Here is a 27,970-nt window from a genome sequence, read left to right as displayed (position 1 = left end):
CACACCCCACAGATGGAAAAGAGCTTCGATGTGTTGGAACCACGAGGCCGGGTGCTGTGCCAGAATTCTGGAAGCTTAATGGCGGCCGAGGCAGCGGTGAACGAAGCCGGCTGTGGGAGCTGGAGAGACAACGAGGCCGAATCTGCGGCTGCAGTCGAAGAGGAAACATTCTCTTCTGCCGGTTCAGTCATGCTCAAATCAGGGTCACCAATGTGGCAAAGAAGCGGGAGACACAAGCTAGTTGCTAGTGAGTCAACTTTATTCACTCGAGCCACACTCAGAATAACGGGAAAAAAAATGTCAGCAAAAACTATGGGGTCTCAGTCACGCCCCCCAAACCACCACATCCAATGGGTGAGAGAACCCCTATAAACTGTACACTACACTACGGGCTTTTATTTTCTAACCATTCCAGCGGCACAGGAAGTGTTTCTCTAAGAAGAGGTTTCTTGACATGACGAAGACGCTGCCGACAAGTCCGAAAATTCACGCAAAGATGAAAGAAAACGGTTAGATGCTGTTGCTGTCTAGCAAAGGATGTGTTTAAACTTAGAAGCAGCTGGAATGAGGACAAGAAAGGAGTGAAGGACAGAAAGGTGAATTTCTGTTTAAAAATAAGGCTGAACGTAAATAAAGGCTTTGTGAAACATCAGGAGCTTCACCGTCATTCGCCCCCCACTCTCACACACATTGGCCCGCCTGCCGCCTTCTTCTTCTTTGGTGTTCATCTGCTTTCTTCTTCTTTTGGAGTTAATGTTGGTTGGCAAGCAGCTCATTTGCGCATGACTGTCTACTGGGCTGAAGGGTGGAGCAGACGTTTGTAAGCAACAAAAAATATTCAGTAGTAATTTAAAAAGTCGGCAAATTTACTGGTCGCACATGCGCGAATAGATGAAAAATTTACTCGCACTCACTCAAATTTTGGTCGCAAAATGGGACCATTTAGTCGCAGTCCGGAGCCCTGCAAAATCATGACTTTTAAAGATACTTGCAGCTACACCAGTACTATTTAAAAGAGGTGGGGGCTACAGTTGGTGGTACAGACATACACTGGGCCTAAATCTGTAGCATCAAAACTGTATGCGAACATCACAAAATGCAGAGGAACTACCACAACATGCATCAAGCAGAGATGGAAGAAAGAGTTAAATGATCAAATATCCAGTCAGCAATGGGAGAATATGTGAGAAACTATTATTTCTACATCCTGTTCTATGTATTGGTGCCAGTTTGGTTGGAAGAATCTTGTTTGTTTCTTTGTCACTCCTAAAATGAAAGCACGCTTAATATCAACCAGACGTACATGTTGGAGAGATTGTGGGGAGGAAGGGGTGGGTCATCAGCACATTTTCTGGAGCTGCCCTAAAATCCAAATATTTTGGGAACACATCTGGAGAATTCTGCAGCAGATCTTTGGTCAACGGATCCCAATGACATGCATGTCACTTTATCTGGGTGATCTACCAGAAGGAATATCAGGAAACCATAAATACCTCCTAAAAATCTGATCTGTAGCAGCAAAATAAGCCATCACTGGTAAATGGTTCCAACCCATCCCACCTACAGTAGATGATTAAGGAGATTGATGAGATGGAAAGACTGACCTTCCTTCTGAGACTGAGAAAAGATGTCCACACTGCAAGATGGACAAAATGGATCAAATACTTGTCAGGATAGGGAGTGTGGCTGATGGCCCCCTCTTTATGGTTTAAAACTTCTCTGGATGTTTCAAAAGTCTTTCACCTTCCACATTCTGCATATTTTATCAGCCATCCAGAACTAGACATATATTCTGAAGTGATTTTATAAATATGCTCCTGTACACATTTTCCAAGTTAAACTGGGACTGAAATTTGTGCGCAGCATAGTGCTTGGCAACTTTGTTCTTTGTACTGTATGTTTGTTTTGTTTGTGTTATGGTTTGTTGTCTGTTGTTTCTTGTCAAAAAAATACTAAAAAAAAATCTAATTGTCAATAAAGAAATTTAGATTTCTGCAGCTCTGAACTCATGATGAAACTCTGAATGATTTCAAGCAGGAACTTTGTCTCTTCAATTCACATCTTTTATTCTTTATTCAGATTGGAGTGCTGCAGGTTGTCAGAGATCAGCTGTGATTCTCTGGTCTCAGCTCTGAAGTCCAACCCCTCACATCTGGAACATCTGGACCTGAGCCTCAACGAACTGAAGGATTCAGGAGTGAAACATCTGAGTGGTTTTGTGGAGAGTCCAGACTGCATCCTGAAGACTCTGAGGTCAGTTTACCGACTGTCTGTTACTGTTGTAGATCTGATGTGTTTAATGAAAACTGAAGCTCGTTTCTGTTCAACAGAACTTCCATCCATGAAGCTGTAAATCTGCTCTGGTTCACATTTTCTGTTTTTGTCCTAAATTGAGTTTGTAGGGGACACTACGTAAGATAATTTGATTATTTGCACTCGTTATATATATAGGGCACCACCTTGCGTTATTGCAAGGAAAAATTTATTAATTTAGGCAGGATCTCAATCAGATTCCTGTAGAAATTCAATTTATTAGTCTCATATCTTAAAGGCTAGAATCCTCGGTTAAATTGACCCAAGTTCTCGCAATGAACCTCACAAAACTGTAAATTGGTCTAAAATGAAAACATTTGTTTACTATGCTACTAAACAATATAGTTGAACTATATACAGTGCCTATGTGGTGTGTGTGTTTGTGTTTGTGCATGTGCATGCGTGACTACGGGTGTGTGCATGCATGTGTCTGTGGAATGTGGGTGTGTGTGTATATGTGAGATCGTATGTGTGTGAGGAGATTCAATTCTGCATATTAAAAATATGAGGATTATGGTAAGGAAGCCAGATAGCTAACCTGACTAAATAAACGGTAATTTGGATTAAGAACGGTTCGTAAAAGAATAGCGAATTAAATTAATTAATTAATCAAGTGGTTAGTCACATCAACCCAGAAACTCGGAATCAGCGCAGATAAATCTCAGCTGCTCTTACTGTCAGTGAACCGTCAAGATGCTGGGACTTGCGGGCCTTCAGATGACGCTTCACAACGCACCTGGACTTGTTGGTTCTGGAGCGTAGTATCGTCTTAATGGCAACGCATTGATGTCCTGCATAAGCGATCGGTTCGGAGCAAATGGACCTGGCCCAGGAGGTCTCCGAAGTTCTCAGCTGAGGGCCGGGATTCGTTTGATGAAAAGAAAAATCACTTGATCAAAAATGAGGGGTCTCAGGCTTTAGCCAAGAAAAAGGAACGGATGTTTGACGAAAGCCGGAAAAATTAGTAAAAGGTAAATTGGTTCTTAATCAGTTCTTGGGATTAAAACGAATAAAATTCGGCTTAGTGAGCAAAAATGTCTACTTAAGTTACAAAAATATTAAAAGATAAATAGTTAACAAACTTTGAAACAAAAGAGAACTTCAGAAGATAAAAAAAAAAAAAACCGCGTCTTTTAGGTAAGAATAGGGAAATGCTTTGGCCTGATGCATCCCCGAGGGAGACAGAAGGGAGAAGAGAAGAGAGATACTCCGGCCTGGAGTTCCCCAGACAGTGAGAGAAGGAAAAGAGAGAGAGGTGGGGGCTTCAGTTGAATTTAAAGGTCAGAGGCCCCTGGGGAGGAACTAGAGGCGGAGAAAGGAACTAGAGACGCGAAATCTGCCTAGCAACAGGACTCCCTTTGTTTCACAGAGGAGCAGAGAGCTGAAATGATCAGGAGTGTGTTAAAAATATAATATTAAACGTGCAAAACGCGATCTGTCTATTCCTTCACCATAATCCATTTAAGTAGACGTGACCACATGTTCCTAAATGTGCAGGTTAACACATATGTGAATATTATGTGAATTATTTAATTCATACATATGTTTATGTGCTCTATACATTAAAATATATGTCACAGTGAAAATATAACATGTTATACATATGGTATCTCTGAGGAATTCCAAAGGCTTAGACTGGATTCCTACAAGCTTGTTGTGACAAAAGTGGAGTGTTTGTATCAGAAAGTGTCTAAAATGTTGAGTGTTAGTTGTTAAAGTAAATGAATGTTTGTAATTTGAGCTGAAGAGTCACATCTGGATCCAGAAGATCCTCTGAACTCAGATCAGTTTGAAGAGACAAAGTTTAGTGAGTGATGTCTAAATATTTGTTTGGTTTGTGTTGAGTTTCATTTGACTGATCCTGATCCTGTTGATGATGCAGCATGTTACTGATGTGTGGACATGAATAGGTGGATGAATGTTGTGCTGACATGTGGATGATGTGTGTAGAAGGCTGACATGATGATGATCCACAATAAGAGAAGGACAAAGTCACTGTGCTGCTTTTAGAGAAAAGCTGATTGATGAGGACAAAGTAATGTTGATCTGCACATTCAGAACCTGAACACATCTGATGAATCATCAATGATTTTATACACATCTTTTATTCTTTATCCAGATTGGAGAAATGCAGGTTGTCAAAGATCAGCTGTGATTCTCTGGTCTCAGCTCTGAAGTCCAACCCCTCCCATCTGGAACATCTGGACCTGAGCATCAACAACCTGCAGGAATCATCAGTGAAACATCTGTTAGATCTTGTGGAGAGTCCAGACTGCATCCTGAAGACTCTGAGGTCAGTAGAAGGTTCCATCAGTCTCTGCTGCTTCCAGCAGTTTTCTACTAAACACAGTCAGTATCAAAGCAAAGATCCAGTGTCTCCTGTAAACTTGCAGCTGCTCAGTGAAGCTGTGAGAGCAGAATGGAGACAGAAACACAGAGACAGCAGTCAGCCAATCAGAGGAGCCACAAGCTTGTTGTCATGGTGTGTTTGAGTGGATGTGAAGCCGACTGTTGTTGTTGTGTTGATCTTCTTCTTCTTCTTCTTTTCCTTTCGGCTTTTCTCTTCAGGGGTCGTCACAGTGAATCCATTTCCTCCATCTAACCCTGTCTGCTGCATCCTCTTCTCTCACACCAACTACCTTCATGTCCTCTTTAACCACATCCATAAGCCTCCTCTTTGGTCTTCCTCTAGGCCTCCTGCCTGGCAGTGGGAAACTCAGCATCCTTCTACCAATATATTCACTCTCTCTCCTCTGGACATGTCCGAACCATCTCAGTCTGGCCTCTCTGACTTTATCTCCAAAGCCTCTAACATGTGCTGTCCCTCTGATGGACTCATTCCTGATCCTATCCATCCTGGTCACTCCCAAAGAGAACCTCAGCATCTTCAGTTCTGCTACCTCCAGCTCTGCCTCCTGTCTTTTCCTCAGGGACACTGTCTCCAGACCAAACAACATGGCTGGTCTCACCACAGTTTTGTAAACCTTTCCTTTCATTTTAGCTGAAACTCTTCTATCACACATCACACCTGACACTTTTCTCCAGCCGTTCCAGCCTGCCTGTACACGCTTCTTCACCTCTTTTCCACACTCTCCATTGCTCTGGACTGTTGACCCTAAGTACTTAAAATCCTCCACCTTCTTGATCTCTTCTCCCTGTAACCTCACTCTTCCACTTGGGTCCCTCTCATTCACACACAGATACTCCGTCTTGCTGCGGCTAACCTTCATTCCTCTCCTTTCCAGGGCAAACCTCCACGCCTCTAGCTTCTCCTCCACCTGTTCCCTGCTCTCACTACAGATCACAATGTCATCTGCAAACGTCATAGTCCATGGAGACTCCTGTCTAACCTCGTCTGTCATCCTGTCCATCACCATAGCAAACAAGAAGGGGCTCAGAGCTGATCCCTGATGTAGTCCCACCTCCACCTTGAACTCCTCTGTTACTCCTACAGCACACCTCACCACTGTCTTACAGTCCTCATACATGTCCTGCACCACTCTAACATACGTCTCTGCCACTCCAGACTTCCTCATATAAAACCACAGTTCCTCTCTGGGCACCCTGTCATAAGCTTTCTCCAGATCTACAAAGACACAATGCAGCTCCTTCTGACCTTCTCTGTACTTCTCTATCAACATCCTCAAAGCAAATATTGCATCTGTTGTACTCTTTCTTGGCATGAAACCATACTGCTGCTTCCAGATGTTCACCTCTGCCCTTAGCCTAGCTTCAACTACTCTTTCCCATAGCTTCATCGTGTGGCTCATCAGCTTTATTCCTCTGTAGTTGCCACAACTCTGCACATCTCCCTTGTTCTTAAAGAGGGGCACCAGCACACTTCTCCTCCATTCCTCGGGCATCTTCTCACTATCTAAGATCCTGTTGAACAACCCAGTCAGAAACTCTACTGCTACCTCTCCGAGACACTTCCATACCTCCACAGGTATATCATCAGGACCAAGTGCCTTTCCAGTCTTCATCCTCTTCAATGCCCTCCTCACTTCATCCTTACTAATCTTTGCTACTTCCTGGTCCACAACAGTCACCTCTTCTACTCTTTGTTCTCTCTCATTTTCCTCATTCATCAACTCTTCAAAGTACTCTTTCCATCTTCCCATCACACTATTGGCACCTGTCAACACACTTCCATCCTTATCCTTTATCACCCTAACCTGCTGCACGTCCTTCCCATCTCTGTCTCTCTGCCTTTCCAACCTGTACAGATCAGTCTCTCCCTCCTTACTGTCCAACCTAGCATACAAGTCATCGTAAGCCCCTTGTTTGGCCTTTGCCACCTCTACTTTCACCTTACGCTGCATCTCCCTGTACTCCTGTCTACTCTCTTCAGTCCTCTCAGTGTCCCACTTCTTCTTAGCTAACCTCTTTCTCTGGATCCACTCCTGCACCTCCTCATTCCACCACCAAGTCTCCTTATCTCCTTTCCTTCCAGATGACACACCAAGTACTCTCCGACCTGTCTCCCTGATCACATTTGCTGTAGTTGTCCAGTCATCTGGAAGCACCTCCTGACCATCCAAAGCTTGTCCCAAGTCTTTTATGAAAGTCATACAACACTCTTCCTTTTTTTCAGCTTCCACCATTTGGTCCTCTGCTCTGCCGTTGCCCTCTTCATCTTCTTCACCACCAGGGTCATCCTACACACCACCATCCTATGCTGTCTGGCTACACTCTCACCTACCACTACTTTGCCGTCACTGATCTCCTTCAGATTACACCGTCTACACAAGATGTAGTCTACCTGTGTGCTCCTACTTCCACTCTTATAGGTCACCCTATGTTCCTGCCTCTTCTGGAAGAAAGTATTCACTACAGCCGTTTCCATTCTTTTTGCAAAGTCAACCACCATCTTTCCTTCTGCGTTCCTCTCCTGGATACCAAACCTGCCCATGACCTCCTCATCATCTCTGTTTCCTGCACCAACATGTCCATTGAAGTCTGCACCAATGACAACTCTCTCACTTCTAGGGATGCTCTGCATCACTTCATCAAGGTCCAACCAGAATTTCTCCTTCTCCTGCAGCTCACATCCTACCTGTGGAGCATAGCCACTAACAACATTGAACATGCCCAGTGGACCCACCACCTACAGGGCAGGAAGTCGGGGTCGGGTGCTATGCCCACCGGGCAGTAGGCAGGAGCGGGCGCCTGGGCGTGCCGCCCCCTGGTGGCGTAGACTAGCTCTGGGGACGTGGAACGTCACCTCACTGGCGGGGAAGGAACCTGAGCTGGTGCGGGAGGTGGAGCGATACCGGCTAGATATAGTTGGGCTCGCCTCCACACACAGCAAGGGTTCTGGAACCAGAATCCTGGAGAGGGCTTGGACTCTCTCCTACTCCGGAGTTGCCCAGGGAGAGAGGCGCCGGGCGGGTGTGGGGATACTCACAAGCCCCCGGCTGAGCGCTGCTTTGTTGGAGTTCTCCCCGGAGAACGAGAGGGTCGCCTCTCTGCGACTTCGTGTTGCAGGGGGGAAAACTCTGACTGTTGTCTGTGCTTATGCGCCGAACAGCAGTTCAGAGTATTCGGCCTTCTTGGAGTCTCTGGGTGGGGTCCTGGAAGGGGTACCGCCCGGGGATTCCATAGTTCTCCTGGGAGACTTCAACGCTCACGTGGGCAACGATGGAGAAACCTGGAGGGGGGTGATTGGGAGGAACGGCCTGCCCGATCTGAACCCGAGTGGTGTTTTGTTACTGGACTTCTGTGCTAGTCATGGTTTGGCCATAACAAACACCATGTTCGAGCATAAGGTTGCTCATAAGTGTACTTGGTACCAGAGCACCTTAGGCCAAAGGTCGATGATCGACTTTATAGTCGTATCGTCAGACCTGCGGCCGTATGTCTTGGACACTCGGGTGAAGAGAGGTGCGGAGCTGTCAACTGATCACCACCTGGTGGTGAGTTGGATCCGATGGCGGGGAAGACTGCCGGACAGACCTGGTAAACCCAAACGTGTAGTGCGGGTGAACTGGGAACGTCTGGCGGAGGACCCTGTCCGTAGGGTTTTCAACTCCCACCTCCGGAAGAGTTTCTCCTGCATCCCGGGGGAGGTTGGGGACATGGATTCTGAGTGGTCCATGTTCAAAGCCTCCATTGCAGAAGCAGCTGTTAGGAGCTGTGGTCTGAAGGTCACTGGTGCCTGTACCCCCAGCCCCAGTCTGGGAGCTTGTGTCTCCTGCATCCACAAATCTGCTGACCACGGTTTGCTCTTCCCTTGGAGACTCGTTCTCAGAATGCCCCTCTGAAGCCTCTGAGTTTTGGGGTTTCTGTTTTATGTGTAGGAGCGTCGGATGTGTTGCAGAACATATCTGACAGCTCTTCTTTTCTCCACAGACCTTACTCATGTGTCCTGCTGCAAGACAACTGAAGCAAAGTCCTTTACTCTTGAGGAACTCCAACTTTTCTGTATGCAACATTCTTTGCAACCTTTTGCACTGTTCCATAATATGGTCTCCCTGGCAGAAAATACAGGGTTTGTTGAAGGCCTTGTTTACTTGTGTTCCCTTCTCCTGTGTTTTCTTGTTTTCAGTGCCAGCGCCTTTCACAGATTTCTGTGGTCTTACTTCGGTGGCTAGTATTGTGACATTCTTCTTTCCACTTGACCTTTCTGTCTTACTGTCTGACTGGCGTTTCGTCTGCCCTGGGACTTCACTGAAAACAAGATGTAATGCCATTTCCATCTGTGCATTAATGAAAGTTACTACATCTTTGAACTTTGTGCGGCGATCTTGCTTTTTCTGAATATCCAACACGGTCTCACGGGGATTCGTGAAACTGTTACGTAAATTTTTTGTTTCTTTTTCGTGCGCACCAACACGATTTCGTCATGTTTTTCGTGCCGCTCACCACGAAATGTTTTTCGTGTTGCTCACAACGAAACCCGCTGTGGTAATCACAGCTGAAAGTGGTTTATACCAGCGGATTCATGACGATCTAAGCTGTCCATCGGCGTATACTGCTTGTGTGATCGCGTTTGCGGCCGCCGGACATTCTTGAAATTCCTATGCAAATTGGGAAAAAAAAAAAAAAAAGGTAAGTGTACCACCGGGTTATGGTTATGGTTAGGGTTATGGTTAGGGACGATGTCATGCAAAATATAGCGTTGGATTCGCCATGGTTTTACATTAAAAATATAATACACACATTCGTTTGAAATACGTTCTGGGTGGCACGAAAAGTCCGCCGTTTAAAATACATTGGTGCGCATTTCGTGGTGAGCGGCACGAAAAACATGACGAAATCGTGTTGGTGCGCACGAAACCGAAACTAAAACTTACGTGACAGTTTCACGAATCCTCGTGAGATCGGGCTGGAATATCTATGGCGACACTCCTGAATCTTTCTGTCAGTCTATAGGGGAGCTTTGCGATGATCGTGCGCATGTTGGCAGCATTTTCCATCTCATCTAAATCCTCGAGTTCTGACATCGCATTGCAGCAGCTCGTGAGAAAGAGAGCATATGAATTGAGTGCCTTGGCAACATCTGGCTTTATAACGGGTAAGTTTAAAGCCATGTTCGAACGCTCTTATGAAGAGATGATATTCTGTTGGATCTTCCTTAAAAACAGGAATGTTCTGAGGTGGCAAGGTAGAGAGTTTCTGTTGTTTTTTTAGGCTTTCTGTGATGTAATTTTGGCGTTGCATGATGGTAACCAAGTTATCTGTAGGAACAGAATTGTCCATAGAGTATATAGAGGCTTGCATCATGTGGTCACCTGCATCTCTTCTTCCTGTGTGGCTATGCTGACTGCCACAGCTGAATACACCACCCTCACTGTGGTTGACATGCTTCAATGGAGCAGGCGTTAAAACAGCCACTCTAATTCCTTCGGTCCTGCTTGACACTTCTGAACCTTCAGATTTTCTTAATACAGCCAATTGAGCATCAGCTGCAGCAAGCCCAGCTTGTAGCTCCAACTCTTCCTTCTCGGCCTTGAGGTGTAGCTCGTGTTCTTCTAAAGCCTGTTTTCTTTTCAATGCACCTGTCTTGGCTAACAGCGCAGCTCTTTTCAGCTCAATCTTTAAGCGCTCAGAACGAGCTGACTATATTGTTGAAGCACAGCTGACAGACTTAGACCTTTTAGATTTCTTAGATGTGACAGACACACTATCTTTAGGCTTTAGCTCATCGCAGACCCTCTTAGATTCCTCTTGGCGCTGCTTAGCTGCCTGTATCCATACATTTACATCTTTCATAAAGTTAAGATGCTCATAAATTCTTGGGTGAAACCAATCCCTTTGATCTGTACTCATGTTCTTTTCACATCCTATCTGACAAAACAGGTCTTTTACATGCACATTTGTTTCCCTGAATTCGTTTCAGTCCTTCATATTTGGTCAACAGTTCACTTTTTATGTTTTCCACATTTGCATGATCATCCATTAAAGCATGCAATTCATTCCTCTTCTCAGTGAGCTGGCCCAATATGGCTTTTCTTGAGGATATTCTCACTTGCAGATTGTGTTCTAATCCTTTCTGTGTTGGTTTAACAACTCTCTTACTCTTTTCCACATTCGGTCGTACGGACGTGATCACTCCTTCCAGAAATTAAACGGGTCCTGTTTGCGCACCGGCGGTCACACAGCAGCCAAGACGAGCTTCGTTCAGTCCTGAATCTGTGCTCCATTTGTCTACAAACCTCTCCAAAGTTTCCTTGTCCAACGTCAAGCGGGTTTTTTTACTAATGTAGAGTTTTATGTCTTGTGAGGATTTGCAATAACTTACACTGAGTCCCGTTAGCAAAAACTACTTCCACATGCAATGTTCGTGGTTAGCCCAGCTACACAATCCAACAAATCCACTCCAGACACGTCATGATAAAAGAAAAAATATAAACTCTCCAGTTTATTTTGTTCTCAAAATTATAATTCCACAGGCAGAAAAATGTGGCTGGCTAATACACTTATTGTACCTTTGCTGAACGCAGGTAAGAAAACTGTATGCTTCTCTCACTATCGAGCACAGACTGAGACTGCCATAAAACGAAGGGGAAACAAAACATCTGCGTCTGCGCTTGAGACGTTAAAGGGCAGCTACACCTTTTTATCAATATGTATGCACATCTTAGGTGATCATATTAAAATGAAACTCAAATTATATTTAATTATATGTTCAATAAGCTGCTCCCTTTTAGCCACTACATGAAGGATTATAAAATAATAAATAATTGATCTGTTATTTCACTGCTATTTGATCATTTTTGTTAAATTCCAGATAATTAGCAGTAAAATGACAGAAAATAATGAACTTCCATGTGAATGTAAAATGAAACAGACCAAAACTGTAAATATCATCAAGATGAAAAATCTGCATTTCTACAAATATTCATTTGTTCTTTTCCAGTGTTTGACCATAAATGAGTGTTTATCTGGACTTCAGTCTGCCAAAAACATCTTTATTTTACATCTTTCCTGTTTGACTCTCAGTATTTTTGCAGGTTTTGAAGCTTCCAGAAGCATTTGAACATATTTCGTGTCCCTTTGCTGCCAGACTGTGAGTTTTTGTAGAGCAGATGAGATGTTGATGGACACTCAGAGACTGTTGGTTTAAATGGAGCAGCAGTAAATCCATGAGTGAAGAGTTTGTGCAGTAATGAAGCTTGATGACTGTCAGCAGTTTGTTTCCACTGTGGACTGCAGTGAAATGTGCAGAGAAACACACCTGATGCTGACAGTGTGTGCAGGTGTGTGAGCTTGGAGCTCAGTGTGTTCACTCCAACACGTTAACATGAAGCTGCTGCTCTGAACACGTCTGAAGTCCTGATGAGCTGCTCATCAAACTCATTCATCTCCTCTCATCTTTATTCTTCTCTCTGCAGATGGAAGTGGTGCTGATCAGGACGGTGTTTGTGGTGAGAGGATGAAGTGTGTCCTGATGATCCAGAGGTTGAAGCAGCAGCTGGTGTGTAGAGACTCTGACTGGACCATGTTACTGGGAGGTGGACTGGGAACCAGTGGAACGTGTATTGTGTCAAGTGGGGCCTAGTTATTTGAGATCCCAGGAGCAACCACTACCTAAATAAAAGCTTTAAGCAGACCAATGAAAAGCTAAAATGAGAAACTATATGAGTTAACCACATGATTATGCTTATGCTTGATGCAAGAATGATTTTCATAGGCTGATATATATTCTGAAATGATGTTTGCTATAGAAGAGAATGATTTAAAATGAGTTATTTGATCATGCTAAGAAGAATGATTATAAGAAGTGATTCAGTGTAACTAAATGAGTTTTGAATTGAAGTAGTCTGTGTTGTTCTGAGCTGTATGCAGGCAGGAAAGAGAAAAGCAGAAGCTGGGGACTGCTACTGTGTGCCTGCAGAACCCAGGCCTGTGGCCAAATATGGTCATGGCAACATGTCTCAAGCAATGTGTGTGTGTTAACATCAGAATGTGGATACTGTGTATTTGCTGCAAAACATGATTTCTGTGTAACTGATGTATGTGATTACAAGAGTTAGACGGTGTCTAAATCTATGAGTCAATGGGCGTACCGAGGTAGAGATGTGTGTAAGGATGAGACTATAAAAGAGAGAGTCAAAGACACTGAATTTGGAGTTCTCCCCTGGAGGGGGGAGATACTGCTCGCCGGAGCTGCCGGAGAGCATTGCCAAAGTTCTGAAGAGTCGACACCGGATCTTTTGCCCAAGAGACGTGGAGACAACGCAGGACTTAGGCTCCAGAGAGTGCTGAGGACATCGTTGGAAGCAAAGTTGTTCTAACTTTGTTCAACAGGCAAAGACCACACTCTGCCAGAGAGCTGAGACGGAGAGTCCTGAGAGGTCTGCAGTTATCCAAAGAGATGAAGAGAAGACAGCACCTACGCCATCCAGAGAGGCGAAGGAGGCAGCAGCAGAGGGCTGCTCCCCTCCCCGGGGCTGGAGGACCCAGCAACCCACCACAGCCTGAAGAGTCAGGGACTTTCCACATTCACCTGCCTACTGAGAGACAGCTGAGACGCCCGCACTTGTGTTCCAGCTGCTGCTAAAGATAACTGCCAGACCAACGATTGGCTTTCGGGACCTCTCCACTCCCCCTGCTAAGGAAAGAACACCCTCCGCCCACAAAGAAGACTTCGTACCAAGTCTGCTGGTCCACGGAGGAGTTCAACTAGACGCAGGTCAAGACCGGGCGTGGCAGCTAAGGCCTGGCTGTCCGTCCTCTCTCTCCTAAATATACTAATTAGAGAAGATTCTTAGGTACGCTCAGCTTGGTTTAATTTAGTTAAGTTAGAAATAATCAGAAATAATTAATTGATTAATCATGAATTAATGCTGTGCCCCTGCTAATAATTGCTTAATAAAATGCTTTATTGCATTTAAAGAGAAGGCTAATGAAATTATTATGAACCACTGATTCTGCATAGTGGTAAAAAGTTAAGTTGATTGTGTGCATTAAATCTAATGGTTCTTAAAGGTTACTTTAATCCAACTAGTTATTAACAGCCAAAGTAAAGCATTACACTCAACTGGTCTTTTGTATTGCATGAAGCAGTAAAGAATGAAGAATCCTTCTGGACAATACTATGTGATTTTAACTAATGTTACCAATGTCAAGTCTGTATTTTTTTGTTGTTCTTGTTTGCAGAAAGTGTTTGCAGTCGGTTTCCAAATACCACAGAAGAACAAGCCGGAGCAGCTCTCGGTGATCACCTAAAACAGGCGCCAGCTCCATGTGGTGGGGGGGCTACAAGAAACACAGAACTTCCCCCTTCTGAATTTTTTTCTACGTAGAAGCCCCACAAAGTGCTTTAAAAACAAGTGTTTTTTTTAAACAAACGTTTTAAATCTCTTTTTTTTCTTTTTGCATTGCGAGGCAAATTTCATAAAACCAGTTAAAAGGTTGTTAAAAGTATTTATATTTATAGTTTTTTTTAAAACAGTTTTTCCACTTATAATGTGTAATATTTTGTTCAGTTTATTTTTAACTGTTTTAATTTTTCCAAGTTCAAGGTTTAAATTTATGTTCTATTTGTGTAACATTAAAGAAAAACAATGCCAAGTCCATGATTGTAATGGTTGTATTCTGAATGAATAATGTACTGTAATTGCAATTTCAGTCTACTGATGACAAATGTAGATTAGTGTTAAATTATTAAAAAGCATGACATTAGATTAAAAATGCATTGTAAAAGTTCCAGAAAGAGAGACATTGGCAAAATATCCTGAGAGTACATCAAGGTAAGAATTGCAGGTAATTTCTCATTTAGGCTTTTTTTTGTGAGAGAGATTTTTGTCTACTGTACATTTTTTTGCGAGTTAAATTTTTATTGTGAATATTTTTTATAAATTGACAAATTCTTATTAATTTATAAGAATTTGGGGGAAAATATGCATTGATTGTCAGTTTATTACAGTATTAATAGGAAACCACTGACTTTAAAAAAAAAGTCTAACAGACGTTTAATAGACGTCTACTAGACCTCTAGTCTAAAATAGGTATACCAGAGATCTAAAAATGAAAGTTTATTAAACGTCTAAATTTAGACTAGACCGCTAATAGACATCTAATAAACGTCTAAGTGTATACCTGGGTTTATATTTGGTATAAGCATGAACGTCAGATAAACGTCTACAATTTAGACGTCTAAATTTAGCCGTCTGCTGTACGGGATTTAAACGTCTGAATGTCTATAAATATACGTTGTTTAGACATCTAATAGACATCTAAGTGTATACCTGGGTTTATATTCGGTATAAGCATGAACGTCGGATAAACGTCTAAAATTTAGACGTCTAAATTTATACGTCTAAAAAACTTTCAGTTTTAGACCTCTGATAGATCGATTTTAGACTAGACGTCTAAGGAACATTTAGACGTCGTTTAGACGTCTTTTAGACCGAAAAATGCTCGGTGGGTCTTTTCCTCCTGTTTGGATATTTTCAGCGATGACCTTGACCTTTAGAAGCTGTGTTTTGTTCTCTAATGATGATCTCCGGTGTGTGAAGCGACTGAAGCTGAGGAGAGCTTGGTGTGTCGTGCTGTTTCACTCTCAGGTGGATTTTTTTGGCCAATAAAGACGATCCCCTTAATGCAGCGCTGCGTGTCCTGGTCTTCTTTCTAATTAGCAGCAGCAACGTAAGGAAGGCCTGGGAGACGTCTGGTCATCAGAGGACTCATCGCTGCATCACTGCCTCTATTTATAGCCACAATAATAAGAACCCTGGCAGGAATTTAAAGGGAGAAGCTGCAGAAACGCTGCCCAGAATGCACCATGATGTCACTTCCTGCAGGTTTTAGTGACGTTTATTTAGGACTTTTGACACTTTTCCTCCCAAAATAAATGCATAAACAGAAAATGATCTTATTTTTACTGAAACTCATTCTGCAGATCATCACCTGACATCTGTATGATCAGTTATTATCATTACTATTATTACATTTATTATCATTAGCATTCATATTATTATTGTTATATAAATGTAAAACTACAATGTGATCATATAAAAACTACAAACATGGCATCAGTATGTGTTAATAATTAGTGATGTGTGGATGAAGTCTTGTGAATCATTGAGACTTTATTTGTTTTTGTGCTGAAAATAATTCAAAGCTTCAGGGTTTTGTCATGAGGAGGAACAGTGACATCTGGTGGCAGACTGGAATCACAGCAGCTGTTTCACAATTTGACAGAAGCAACAGCACAAAACATCGTTGTTTCAGTCCCAAATGTGTGCAGTAAAAGTCATTGAAAGCTGCATGTTAACAAACAGATTTGAAGTGATTAGTGATGGGGCTTCTGTCTCTTTTTGATCAGCAATAAAAGTAAATATTCCATAAAAATACAAAGCCACCAGTGAGAGAAAAAGTCCAACTCCCAGTGCAACCTGCAGGTGGAGACGCTGAACTTCAGGCCCATAAAGACGTGAACAGCTCAGGATGTCTCTCTGCATCACAGCTTTGGTTCACTCTGCAGAGCTCCAGCTCACTGATCACACCTGAGAGAGTTTGATCCTAATTAGTGGAGAAAACATGTTGATCAGCTGACAGCGTTCTTCTTTCAGTGTTGGAACAACAACTGCAGCAGCAACGTGTCTCTGATCAGTCTGTCCACAGCTCTGTTAGTAAATGTGTCTTCATAAACCATGGATGGATAACACAGTCAAGCTCCTACTCAAAGCCTGTGATGCAGCCTACAGGTCAGGTGACAAGCTGGCAAAATGCGGGTACAAACAGCACATTGAGGAGCATTTTGCTAGTAACAACCCACAAAGTAAGTGGAGAGGCATCAGGGCGATAACAGACTATCAGCGCAGTGATCAGCTGGTTAGCCATGATTCCACCCTCCCTGATACCCTGAACACGTTCTATGCTCGTTTTGACACACCTGGCAGCAGAGAGAGTGTTCATCTACCCCGACTGGAGGAACAGCATCAGTCTGTGGTCCTGCAGCTGCACCAAGTTAGATCTTCCATGAAGAGAATGAACACCAACAAAGCTGAAGGACCAGACAGGGTGTCGGGTCGCACTCTGAAATTGTGTGCTGACCAACTGGCAGGAGTTTTTCTGGACATTTTCAACCTGTCACTGCAGGTTGCCACAGTCCCCGTTAGCCTCAAAACCTCCATCATTGTGTCTAAAAAATCATCTTTCACCTGCCTGAACAATTACCACCCTGTTGCTCTGACTCTGCTGATTATGAAGTGCTTTGAGAGGATCGTCCTAAAGCACATCAAGGACGTCATCCCTTCTGGTCTGGATAAATATCAGTTCACCTACAGGGAGAACAGATCAACAGAGGATGCGGTCTCCATGACACTTCACACAGCCCTGACCCACCTACAGCTTCCTAACACCTATGTGAGGATGCTGTTTGTGGACTTCAGCTTTTAATACGGTGTGTCCGGACAAACTGACGCTGAAGCTCCATAACCTGGGACTGTCCACATCGCTGTGTCACTGGATCAGGGACTTCCTCACCACCAGGCCTCAGATGGTGAGAATGGGAGACAGGACATCCTCCACACTGGTCCTGAACACAGGAACACCACAGGGCTGCATTCAGCCCAGCCCTCTTCACACCATTCACCAGCGACTGCACTGCCATCCACTCCACACAAATGGTGGTGAAGTTTGCTGACGACACCACCACAGTGGGTCTCATATCGGACAATGATGAGATCCTCTACAGAGAGGAGATCCAGCACCTTATTCAGTGGTGTTCAGATAACAACCTTGTTCTGAACACCAACAAGACCAAGGAGATCATGGTGGACTACAGGAGGTCCAGGAGGACAGAGCAGCTCCTCTCCTCATCAAAGGGAAAGCGGTGGACAACATCAAGTTCCTGGTTGTCCACATTACATCTGACCTGACCTGGTCCCTGAACACAGCTCGCCTGGTGAAGAAGGCTCAATCAACAAAGACTCTTCTTCCTCAGGAAGCTGAAACGTGCTGGTCTCTCCCCTCAGCTCCTGGTAAACTTCTACAGAACCACAACAGAAAGCATCCTCTGTCTTGGTGCAACAGTGTGGTACAACACAGCTCAGGACAGAAAGAACTTATCCCGGGTGGTGAAAACAGCACAGGGGATTGTGGGAAGTCCTCTTCCAGACCTGGACTCAGTGTAGACGGGCCGGGTCCAGAGGAAGGCCCGACGTATCGCTGCCGACCCCACCCACCCGGGAAATGGACTGTTTGTTCTGCTTCCCTCGGGGAAACGGTACAGAAACATAAAAACTCTAACCTCTAGACTGAAAAACAGTTTTTCTCCCAGAGCGGTCCATCCATTTCCCCCCTACACACACAACAGACTCACTATGTGCAATAAAGAACTGAATCTTGCATTGAACTGAACTTTACACCGATCCGACTGCTCATGGGCACTAAGACTGTTTACAGATTTAGATCTTTTCAGTGTTTTTTTTTTATTATTTTATTTGTATATAGTGTGCCTTTCTCTATTTTCTATCTGTGGCTGGGAGTCACCAATCATAATTTATCGGTGGAAATACAATGACAGTAAAGGTTATTGATTCTTGATACCTATGAATGTTCCTGGATGGAGCTCTGAGGACTATGGTTGGAAATACAGAGAGACCAAGTGATGGACACTGAGCAGGGATTGTGAGTTTGTGATTTGATGATCGTTGTCGTCATCAGTCCCACCTGGGGAGACAGGAAGGGAGGAGGGAGGGAGAAGGAAGCTGCTGCTACCTGGAGCCAGAGGTGGAGGACGTGACAGAGTTTGTGATTTGATGCATGTGTCGGTGAAACTCTGGTGTTCAGAGTGTTTAATGAGTTACTAACAGGAAGATAAAGTCCAGGTGAAGTTCTTATCTGCTGTGTTTATTAGAGGGGAGGAGCAGCTCTGCTCAGGTGATCCAGGTACAGAGTTCAGGGAGAAAACAATAAAAGATTCTGTGATTTCAGACTCCATCATACAGAGGACAGAGGAGGACAACAAGGTGAGTGTCGGTCCAATATTGTTCTTCTTATCCTGTCAGAGTCTCTCAGTCAGCTGTCTGTCTGTGGATCTTTTCATTTACCAGGTGGACTGTTGTTCTGGTTTTCTTCCTCTCTGGACTCTGTGTTTTATTTCCTGATCTGAAAGTTTGAACTGTGACTCTGGAACAGACTTGTTTGTTCTGATTCTTGTGTCGCTCAGTGCTGCTGGTTTAACTCTCAGACTGAGTGATTAAAATGAGTCTCAGTTATCCTTTAAGAATATTTAATATGCAGTGGAGAATTAATAGCATGTCCATGGACCTTCTGGGTCTCTGTGACTGAAACAGCAGAGTTGCTGTAGCCAACTTCCCCAAAAAGGATGCCTAACTTCACATTACGCAGAGCTTGGTATGAGAATGAACCTCTATCTGATTGGTCTATAGCTGTGGGGATCCGTGGTTTAAACCTGAACCCTCCTTTTGTCTTCAGCCAATCTGGACCATCTTCACCCTGAAGGACAATGTGTGAATGTAGAGGTGTTTCTCCTGTGCTGTGAGGACTGAATGTGGTGTGTTTGTGGCTTCCTGATGACACAGAAGTGAGGTGGATGTGGTGTTCATGTACAGAGTGTTCTCTGTTTTCCTGTCAGGTTGTTGTGGAGCCTCGCAGGCCAGCAGAAGCTTGAACCTTTAGAAAGTTTGGTGTAGCGTACCAGTAGAAATTAGTGAAAGCCGGGACTGATGGTCGAATGTCTTTTATTACAGGTCATAAACCAGGCTGCAGTTCGCAAGTCCAACTTAGACCAACGTAAGAGCTAAAACGGAAAAAAACAGAAATATCACTTTAGCTTGTCACACTAGCTTCAAAGGGAACACCGTACTTCCTTTAAACCATAACCTTGAGAAGATATAATTACCATACCTTGTTGCCACTTTAAATTCCTTATTACACCTTACTCTCCCGTTTATCTTTGCCGTTTTATCACCCCTTACTCTCTGTGCTTCTTACCGTCATTACCGTGTACTGTTTACCTTTGGAGCTCACTATGCGCGCTGTCACCTTTCAAAATAAACTTCCTTTATAACAGAAATAACATAAAACACATTTCAAAATAAAAACAGTACATTTTAACCATAATGAATTTGAGTCCTTTACATTTGGTCTGTTAGTTTGTAGCTGTTGTGCGTTAGTGGTGGTTAAATACTCAGTTATTCAGCTTCTGTTATGCACTCAGTTTTATTCATTCATCACAAAGTTAGTTTCACATGCAACAATCAATATATACAGCATTAAAACTATGATTGAAATAATATTCCCAACAAACGTGTCAGGGATGGACTGTAGACGTCGTAAACTTTTGGATTTGTTAGCAGTGAGATCAAACATAATGAATCAGGAAACACAAGATTGATGAGTAAAGTTAGTAAATGCAGTAAATAGAAGCAGTGAAAATATTCATGTTCTGGTTAAATGAATCCTGGTGGAATGAGGTGGAGCTTCAGCAGAGGAAGAACTATGACAACAGGGAGGAAACACTCCAGCTGTCTTAGTTCAGACTCAGTAGAAGGAAGAAACCTGGCTGTGGAGGCAGGTGAGAGTCAGTTTTCTCTCTGAGGACTTTTTCAGAGTTCTGTGGACAAAGAACCCAAATGAAGGCCAATGTGAACTTCTGTTCCTTTGACTTTTCTTCTTTCCTGAGCTCTCAGTCAGGGTTGCTGGTTTTCCTCTCAGACCGACTGAAGTCCACAAGATGAGAGATTCTGAGGAGGAGGAGGAGTTTCCATCCTCCAGCCATCTGTCCATGAAGAGTGACCGGTCCAAAGGAAAACCTCCAGACTTCAGTAAAGAACCTGAACCCTCAGACACAAAGTAAGAAAGTGTTCCTGCTGTAAAGTGAGCTGATGGAAGATGAAGGTTTTAGGATGAAGGAAGATGTTCTGCTGAAACAGTCACACAGTGGTCAGAATGCAGAACTCTTTCAGACTGAGATGGATCCTGGTCTGGGTTTTAGAAGCAGAACTTCTGATGGTGTTTCTGTGGTAAAACGAAGGTTATGCATGTAACCACGGTTTTATGAACCCTGGATGACTCCTCACTGGATATCTCCATCTCGCGCAAGCGCAGGCCGAGTATTAATATCAACAAAGTCACGTGTGACCCCGGATGACCCGTGGCAGGTATAACTACCGGTGTCATCCGGGCGCTCATTCCCACAGAGTCTTCTCGCGACTTGGGGGTTCCGAGCGACCGAGAACTCTGGCAGTCATCCAGGGTTCATAAAACCGTGGTTACATGCGTAACCTTCGTTTTATTTCACCCCTCCTGACTGCCAGAGGCAGTTCTCCTCACTGGATGACTCATACCAACAGCGTCGCGAGGAATCCAGGGCACCTCCCCCTCAAGACGAGGCAGAGGAACCCGGCCGAAGGACCACCCTGAGTGGATGGGGGGTAGCCACGTTGACTCTGTAGTACTTCGTGAAGGTGCTCGGCACTGCCCACGAGGCCGCTGCACATATATCCTCCACAGGCACCCCTCTAAACAATGCCCATGAAGCAGATACGCCCCTAGTGGAATGGCACTTCACTCCAGATGGCAAGGCCTCGCCTGCCAACGCACGTGAAATGGCCTTGACGATCCAGTTGGACAGGCGCTGCTTGGAGAGAGCGCCACCCTTCTTGGCACCACTATGACACACGAAGAGATGCTCGGCCCTCCGTATGTGGGCAGTGGCATCCAGATATGCCCGTAAGGCCCGTACTGGACAAAGCTGTTCCCGCCGTACGTCCCCTTCTTCCAGCTGGGGGTCAAACTTAGCCAGATGAATGGGTCTATTGAGGTGCGAGTGTGCCAGCACCTTCGGCAGAAATGCCGTATTCGGCCACAGAGTAACACCCGAGCCATCCGAGTTCCACCTCAGACAGGAGTTGCTCACTGACAAGGCATGCAGCTCTCCTACCCGCTTCGCCGTCGCCATGGCAAGGAGAAAAGCCGTCTTCACCGACAGCCACTTAAGTTCTGCCCGGTCAAGTGGCTCAAAGGGAGGCCCGCATAGGGCATCCAACACTATTGGCAGATCCCAGGCTGGAGTCCTCCGCGGCTGCGGTGGCTGCAGCCGCCAGGCTCCCCTCAAGAAGAGGGACACGAGCCCGTGACGCCCAATTGTGTGGCCGTCCACTGCCACATGCCTGGAGGAAATAGCTGCAGCATACACCTTCAGGGTCAAGGGAGAGCGACCCTTGTCCAACAGGGACTGAAGAAACTCCAGAACCTCTGGGACAGAGCAGCTAACTGGGTCAAGACCACGACTCCAACACCAGTCAGAGAACAATTTCCACCTGTTGGCATACTGCAGCTGCGTTGACGGGGCCCTGGCCTGCAGGATCGTTGCCCTGACAGGCTCGATGCAGCAGCTCAGCACGGGGTCCGGCCCGCCAACGGCCATACCCACAGCTGAAGGCGGCTGGGGCAGGGATGCCAGATCCGACCGTCCAGTTGGGATAGAAGATCCTTCCTGTCGGGGAGGAGCCAGGGCGTCCCGCGACAGAGTCTGCGAAGCAGTGGAAACCAAGTTCTGGCAGGCCAGAACGGGGCCACTAAGAGGAGTTGGTGCTCCCGATGGAGCACCCTGAGCAGAGTTGGCCATATCAGGGGAAAGGGCGGAAAGGCATAGAGAAGTCCCCCCGGCCACTCGTGAGCCAGAGCGTCCTGTCCCAAAGGACTGCTGTCCTCCCTCAGGGAGAACCAGAGGGGGCACTGGGCTGTCTCGCGTGAGGCAAAGAGGTCCACCACCGCCTCTCCGAACATGCCCCATATGGACTGAACCACCTCTGGATGAAGCCGCCATTCTCCCAGAAGGGGCTTCTGACGGGAGAGGAAATCCGCGACCAGGTTCTGCTCCCCCGGCAGATACATGGCACGGAGGCTGGCCAGGCGGGGGGCTGCCCATCTCAGCAGATCCTGCGACACCCGCAGCATACGGGCTGACCTGGTACCCCCCTGGTGGCTTATGTGAAACACAGCAGAGACGTTGTCCGACCGTATCAGCACGTGCTTCCCGCTGAGGTATGGCATGAAAGTCCTGAGCGCTAGGTGCACGGCTCGCAGCTCCAGCACATTGACATGCTCCTGGCACTCCTGGGCTGACCACCGTCCCTGAGCCATCCTGCCCTGCCAGACAGCCCCCCAACCCGAAAGGCAGGCATCGGTAGCCACCGTCTCCCGACGAAATGGGATGGCACCCAGGGAGACACCCTGTACCAGATAGGCCCTGCTCCTCCACGGTGACAGGGCCCTCAGGCAGCCCCGTGAAACCCTGAGCTTCCTGCTCCTGTGCCGCCTGGCATCTAGGTGAAAGCTGTTCAGCCACCTTTGCAGGGGGCGTACCGACAGTAGGCCCAGAGGCACGACAGCAGATGCGGCCATCAGTTTGCCCAGAAGGCGGAGGTAAAGGCCGTAAGGCAGTGCTGCCCCTCCTCGAAACCGAAGCAGGAGGCCTAGGATGTCGTCCACCCGGTGTTGTGACGGGCGGGCCCTCATAACAACAGAATCCAGAGCTAGCCCTATGAAGGTTGTACTCTGGGAAGGAGACAGAGAGCTCTTCTCTCCGTTCACCCTGAGTCCCAACTGTGCCACGTGCGAGAGGAGGACGGCTGTGTCCTGGACTGCCCGAGAACGGGACGGTGCGCAGATCAGCCAGTCGTCCAGATATGCCATAATCTTCATGCCCCGGGACTGCAGGGGTGAAAGGGCCGCAGCGATGCAGCGCGTGAACACCCGTGGGGACAAAGAGAGCCCGAACGGAAGTACTGTGAACTGGAAGTGGTGGCCCCTGAATGCGAAACGCAGGAACCGCCTGTGGCAAGGCGCGATCGGAATGTTGAAATAAGCGTCCTTCAGGTCCACCAAAGTGAACCACTCCCCCTTGGCAACAGTACGCAGAACATCCCTCGTGCACAACATGTGGAATGGCAGAGTCTTTAAAAACCGGTTCAGTCCCCTGAGATCTAGGACAGGGCGAAATCCACCACCTTTCTTGCTTACCAGAAAATAGGTCGCCGCTCCTTCCAAAAACGGGAAACTTGTCGCAGCCTCTGGAGGGCGAACAGCTCGCGACTCCGACTTGTAGTCTCGAGGCTACCGGCGACAACCCTTTCCTCAAAAATGCTAGTATTAGCCCCTGCTATCAGCAGGTGACCTGCGCAAGCGAGAAGACTCTGTGGGAATGAGCGCCCGGATGACACCGGTAGTTATACCTGCCACGGGTCATCCGGGGTCACACGTGACTTTGTTGATATTAATACTTGGCCTGCGCTTGCGCGAGATGGAGATATCCAGTGAGGAGAACTGCCTCTGGCAGTCAGGAGGGGTGAAATAAAACAGCTGAAAACCTGGATTGGACCATTTCCAGCCAACATTCAAACATCTCCAGGCCAATGTTGAAGCCACTGTAAAGACTGTGAGAGTGAAAGAATGTTCTCCAGATGTGTAGCTGATGTTGTGGTTGGTCTTGATTGGTTCCTGGTCCTGATGATCCAGATGTTTAAATGAAAGCTGAACGCTGTGTGTCTGAGGCTGCTGCTCTGTCACAGTTTCTCCATGATTTGTTCTCTGAGTTAAAGTGAAGTGAGCCGAGCTGAGCTGCCAAAGTGAGTAAAGCAGTGAAGAACAGAAGCAGCTGTCTGTGATGGAAGGCTGTTACTGTGAAGCTGCTGCACAAAGTGTTGAGTTTGTATGAACAGCAAACTGCAGGCAGATGAGTGAGAGTTTAATCAGACAGCTGATGGGAAAAGAAGTGAGTGGAGTTCATAATAAAAGGAAGCAGCTTTTTATTAGAGGCTGAACTCAGACAGAACAGGAGCCTCACTTTTACTGTTCTCTTCTGCTCTGTGGAGTCACATGTGGATGTTTTTCTCCAGATGATGTGAGATGTGATGAATAAATGTGTTGACAGAGTGATGAAGAGGAGGGGAGTTTGTGTGGAGGAGCAGCCGTCCTGCTGTGCTCGGTGTCAGGACGTCCTGAAGGATCCAGTCTCTAGCAGCTGTGGACACTGGTTCTGCAGACAGTGCATCAGCTCAGACTGGGACCAGTCTGCTCCATCAGGACACTCCTCCTGTCCCCAGTGTGGAGAAAGACCCAGAAGCAGCAGCTGTGGACAAAGTAAGACTGAACATCTGCTGGTGGACTGATGTGTGGAAACTGAGCTTGTTGTTGTGTTGTCCAGACATGAAAGATGTTTGTGTTTGTTGAGTCTGATTGTTTGTGTGGTCTGTGAGCAGGTGTTGGTCTGCAGGAGGTTCTGCAGGAACATAAGATGAGTCTGAGGAGGAGATGTGAACATGTGACTGAAGGAAGTGATGAAGCAGGAGGTGGAACCCTCCTCAACAGGATCTACACTGAGCTCTACATCACAGAGGGACACAGTGGAGAGGCTGATGTCCAACATGAGGTGGAGCAGCTGGAGACAGCTTCCAAGAAGAGGCTCCATGACACTCCCATCAGGTGCCAGGACATCTTTAAAGCCTTACCTGAGCAGCAGAGAGCCATCAGAGTGGTCCTGACCAACGGCGTGGCCGGCGTGGGAAAAACCTTCTCAGTGCTGAAGTTCACTCTGGACTGGGCAGAGGGCGGAGAAAACCAAGACGTCAGTGTGGTGGTGCTTCCGTTCAGGGAGCTGAACTTGATCAGAGATGAGCAGCACAGTCTTCTCACGCTGCTCCATGTTTTCCATCCAACATTACAGAAGGTGACGGCAGAGCAGCTGGCTGTCTGTAAACTTTTGTTCATCTTTGACGGTCTGGATGAAAGCAGACTTTCACTGGATTTCACCAACAGGAAGGTCGTGTCTGACGTCAGCCAGAAGTCATCGCTGGACGTTCTGCTGGTCAACCTCATGGAGGGGAATCTGCTTCCCTCGGCTCTGGTCTGGATCACTTCCCGCCCTGCGGCAGCCAATCAGATCCCTCCTAAACGTGTGGACAGGTTAACAGAAGTACGAGGCTTCACCGACATCCAGAAGGAGGAGTACTTCAGGAGGAGGATCAGTGATGAAGAGCGCTCCAGCACAATCATCTCCCACATGAAGACATCCAGGAACCTCCACATCATGTGTCAACTCCCAGTGTTCTGCTGGATCACTGCTGCAATTCTGGAGCACATGTTGACCACAGAGCAGAGAGGAGAGCTGCCCAAGACCATGACTGACATGTTCTCACACTTCCTGCTGGTTCAGACTCAGAGGAAGAAGAAGAAGTACCATGAGGGACCTGAGACGAGTCCACAGGAGCTGACGGAGGCTGACAGGGAAGTTCTTCTGAAGCTGGGGAGGCTGGCCTTTGAACATCTGGAGAAAGGAAACATCATGTTCTACCAAGAAGACCTGGAGCAGTGTGGTCTGGATGTGACAGAGGCCTCGGTGTTGTCAGGAGTTTGTACCCAGATCTTCAGGAGAGAGTGTGAGATGTTCCAGAAACCAGTCTACTGCTTTGTTCATCTGAGCGTTCAGGAGTTTCTGGCTGCAGTCTACATGTTCCACTGTTACACCAACAGGAAGATGGAGGTTCTGGAGAAGTTCCTGAGAGAAGAACAGAATGATCTATATGTTAAAGATGTTGATGGTTACAAGGATGGCATAGACATCTCATCCCTGGATGTTTTCCTGCATAGAGTCATGAAGAAATCCCTCTTCAGTAGAAATGGTCACCTGGACCTGTTTGTTCGCTTCCTTCATGGCCTCTGTCTGGAGTCCAACCAGAGACTCTTAGGAGGTCTGCTGGGTCGGACAGAGAACCGTCCAGAAATGGTCCAGAGAGTCATCAACAACCTGAAGGAGATGAACAGTTCTAAAATATCTCCAGACAGAAGCATCAACATCTTCCACTGTCTGATGGAGATGAGGGATCTCTCAGTTCATCAGGAGATCCAAGAGTTCCTGCAGTCAAAGAACAGATCAGAGAAGGAACTCTCTGAGATCCAGTGCTCAGCTCTGGCCTACATGCTGCAGATGTCAGAGGAGGTTCTGGATGAGGTGGACCTGAACAAGTACAGAACATCAGATGAGGGAAAACTGAGACTGATTCCAGCTGTGAGGAACTGCAGAAAGGCTCGGTAAGTCAGGATGTGATGAACATGATCAGTCAGAGTAGATCAGTAGTTCAGTTCTTCACATGTTCTCACTAGAACATCTCATTCTTCTTCATGCTCCACTTGTTTATTTCAAACATCATGTCAGCTGTGTTTAGTCTCAGATGTTCTTCAGCTGCTTCAAACTCTGAGAAAATGTGGATTTTTCATGTTCTTGTGTTTGAAGCTGATAAATGAATGAAGACAGTTTTTCTATTTCATTCTAACAATTGTTCCATCAGACAGTTTGTTCTTCTGAGGTTCTTCCTTTGGCTGATGGAGAAAACATACAGATCTGCTGAAACTCATGAAGAACTGTAGAGGTTCTTTATGTGGAAGCATTTTCCAGTTTTCAGTGAAGCAGTAAAGTTCTGATCACATGAGGAGCTTGTGAAATCTTTTCTGATCAAACAGATTTGATCAGATTATTTCTCTCCTCTTCAGAGTTTAACATCAGATCTGTGTCATTAACAAACATTTCTGAAGTCTGACAGAAATGATTGAAGGAATTCTTGCTGTCACTGATGTGAACTGAATGTGAATTCGTTTGACTTTAGTTTTTATTTCACATTATTTCTGGTTTTATCTGATTAAACCCTGTTGTTCTTTGTTCTCAGTGTTACATGTAATATTCAGTTTTTTGCCTTTAAGAGACTCAGAAGTAGTTTTTGAAATGTTGTGTATTGATAAATAATGATTGTAAATCTTTAAAGCTAACTTTGTGTGACAGTGATGAGATGATCTTGATGCTGTAGCAGTGATTTGGTTTCTCAGGTAGAGAATAATCCTGAGATGAGTGCAGTGATTGAGTCTCTTGTCCAACAGTTTGTATCTAGAGCTGGTTAACTTGGACATGAGGCTCCGTAAACCACTGATCAGACAAAGACTGAGTCATGGAGCTTTTTATTGATGTGAATTCAGCTGTTGCTTCTAAAGAGGGAAGTGGTTCCAGAGTCCAGATGTGACGTCTTTCCTGATGTTCAGTTCCTCACAGAGAAACTCTGGTGTTTTGTGTGTTGTTGCTGCAGAGAAGAGTGGAATCAGGAAATGCTCAGAGGTGTGAATATATCGGAGCAGAATGCTACAAGTCAGACTGTTTCCAGAGATGTGATGGACACAAAGCTCAGAG

The 27,970-nt window shown here is 45.7% G+C and overlaps 1 protein-coding gene across 4 annotated transcripts in view; it reads left to right on the top strand.

Moving 5' to 3' along the window:
- LOC127537716 (NACHT, LRR and PYD domains-containing protein 14-like) overlaps positions 1-27,970 on the top strand; it is a 62,114-nt gene that overhangs the window by 15,366 nt on the left and 18,778 nt on the right. For 3 of the 4 annotated variants that reach the window (XM_051960805.1, XM_051960806.1, XM_051960804.1), the window contains exons 1-3: positions 20,418-20,586; positions 24,671-24,879; positions 24,999-26,826. In XM_051960805.1, coding sequence (XP_051816765.1) covers positions 20,468-20,586; positions 24,671-24,879; positions 24,999-26,826 — 2,156 coding nt within the window. In that variant the 5' untranslated portion in view covers positions 20,418-20,467. Of the gene's footprint in view, positions 1-2,079; positions 2,254-4,432; positions 4,607-20,417; positions 20,587-24,670; positions 24,880-24,998; positions 26,827-27,970 lie in introns of those variants that run through there. The other variant, XM_051960803.1, reaches the window with a different exon arrangement.

Source organism: Acanthochromis polyacanthus, chromosome 16 (assembly GCF_021347895.1).
Source record: "Acanthochromis polyacanthus isolate Apoly-LR-REF ecotype Palm Island chromosome 16, KAUST_Apoly_ChrSc, whole genome shotgun sequence".
NCBI classification, from domain to species: domain Eukaryota; kingdom Metazoa; phylum Chordata; class Actinopteri; family Pomacentridae; genus Acanthochromis; species Acanthochromis polyacanthus.
This window is presented reverse-complemented; position numbering and strand designations above follow the sequence as displayed.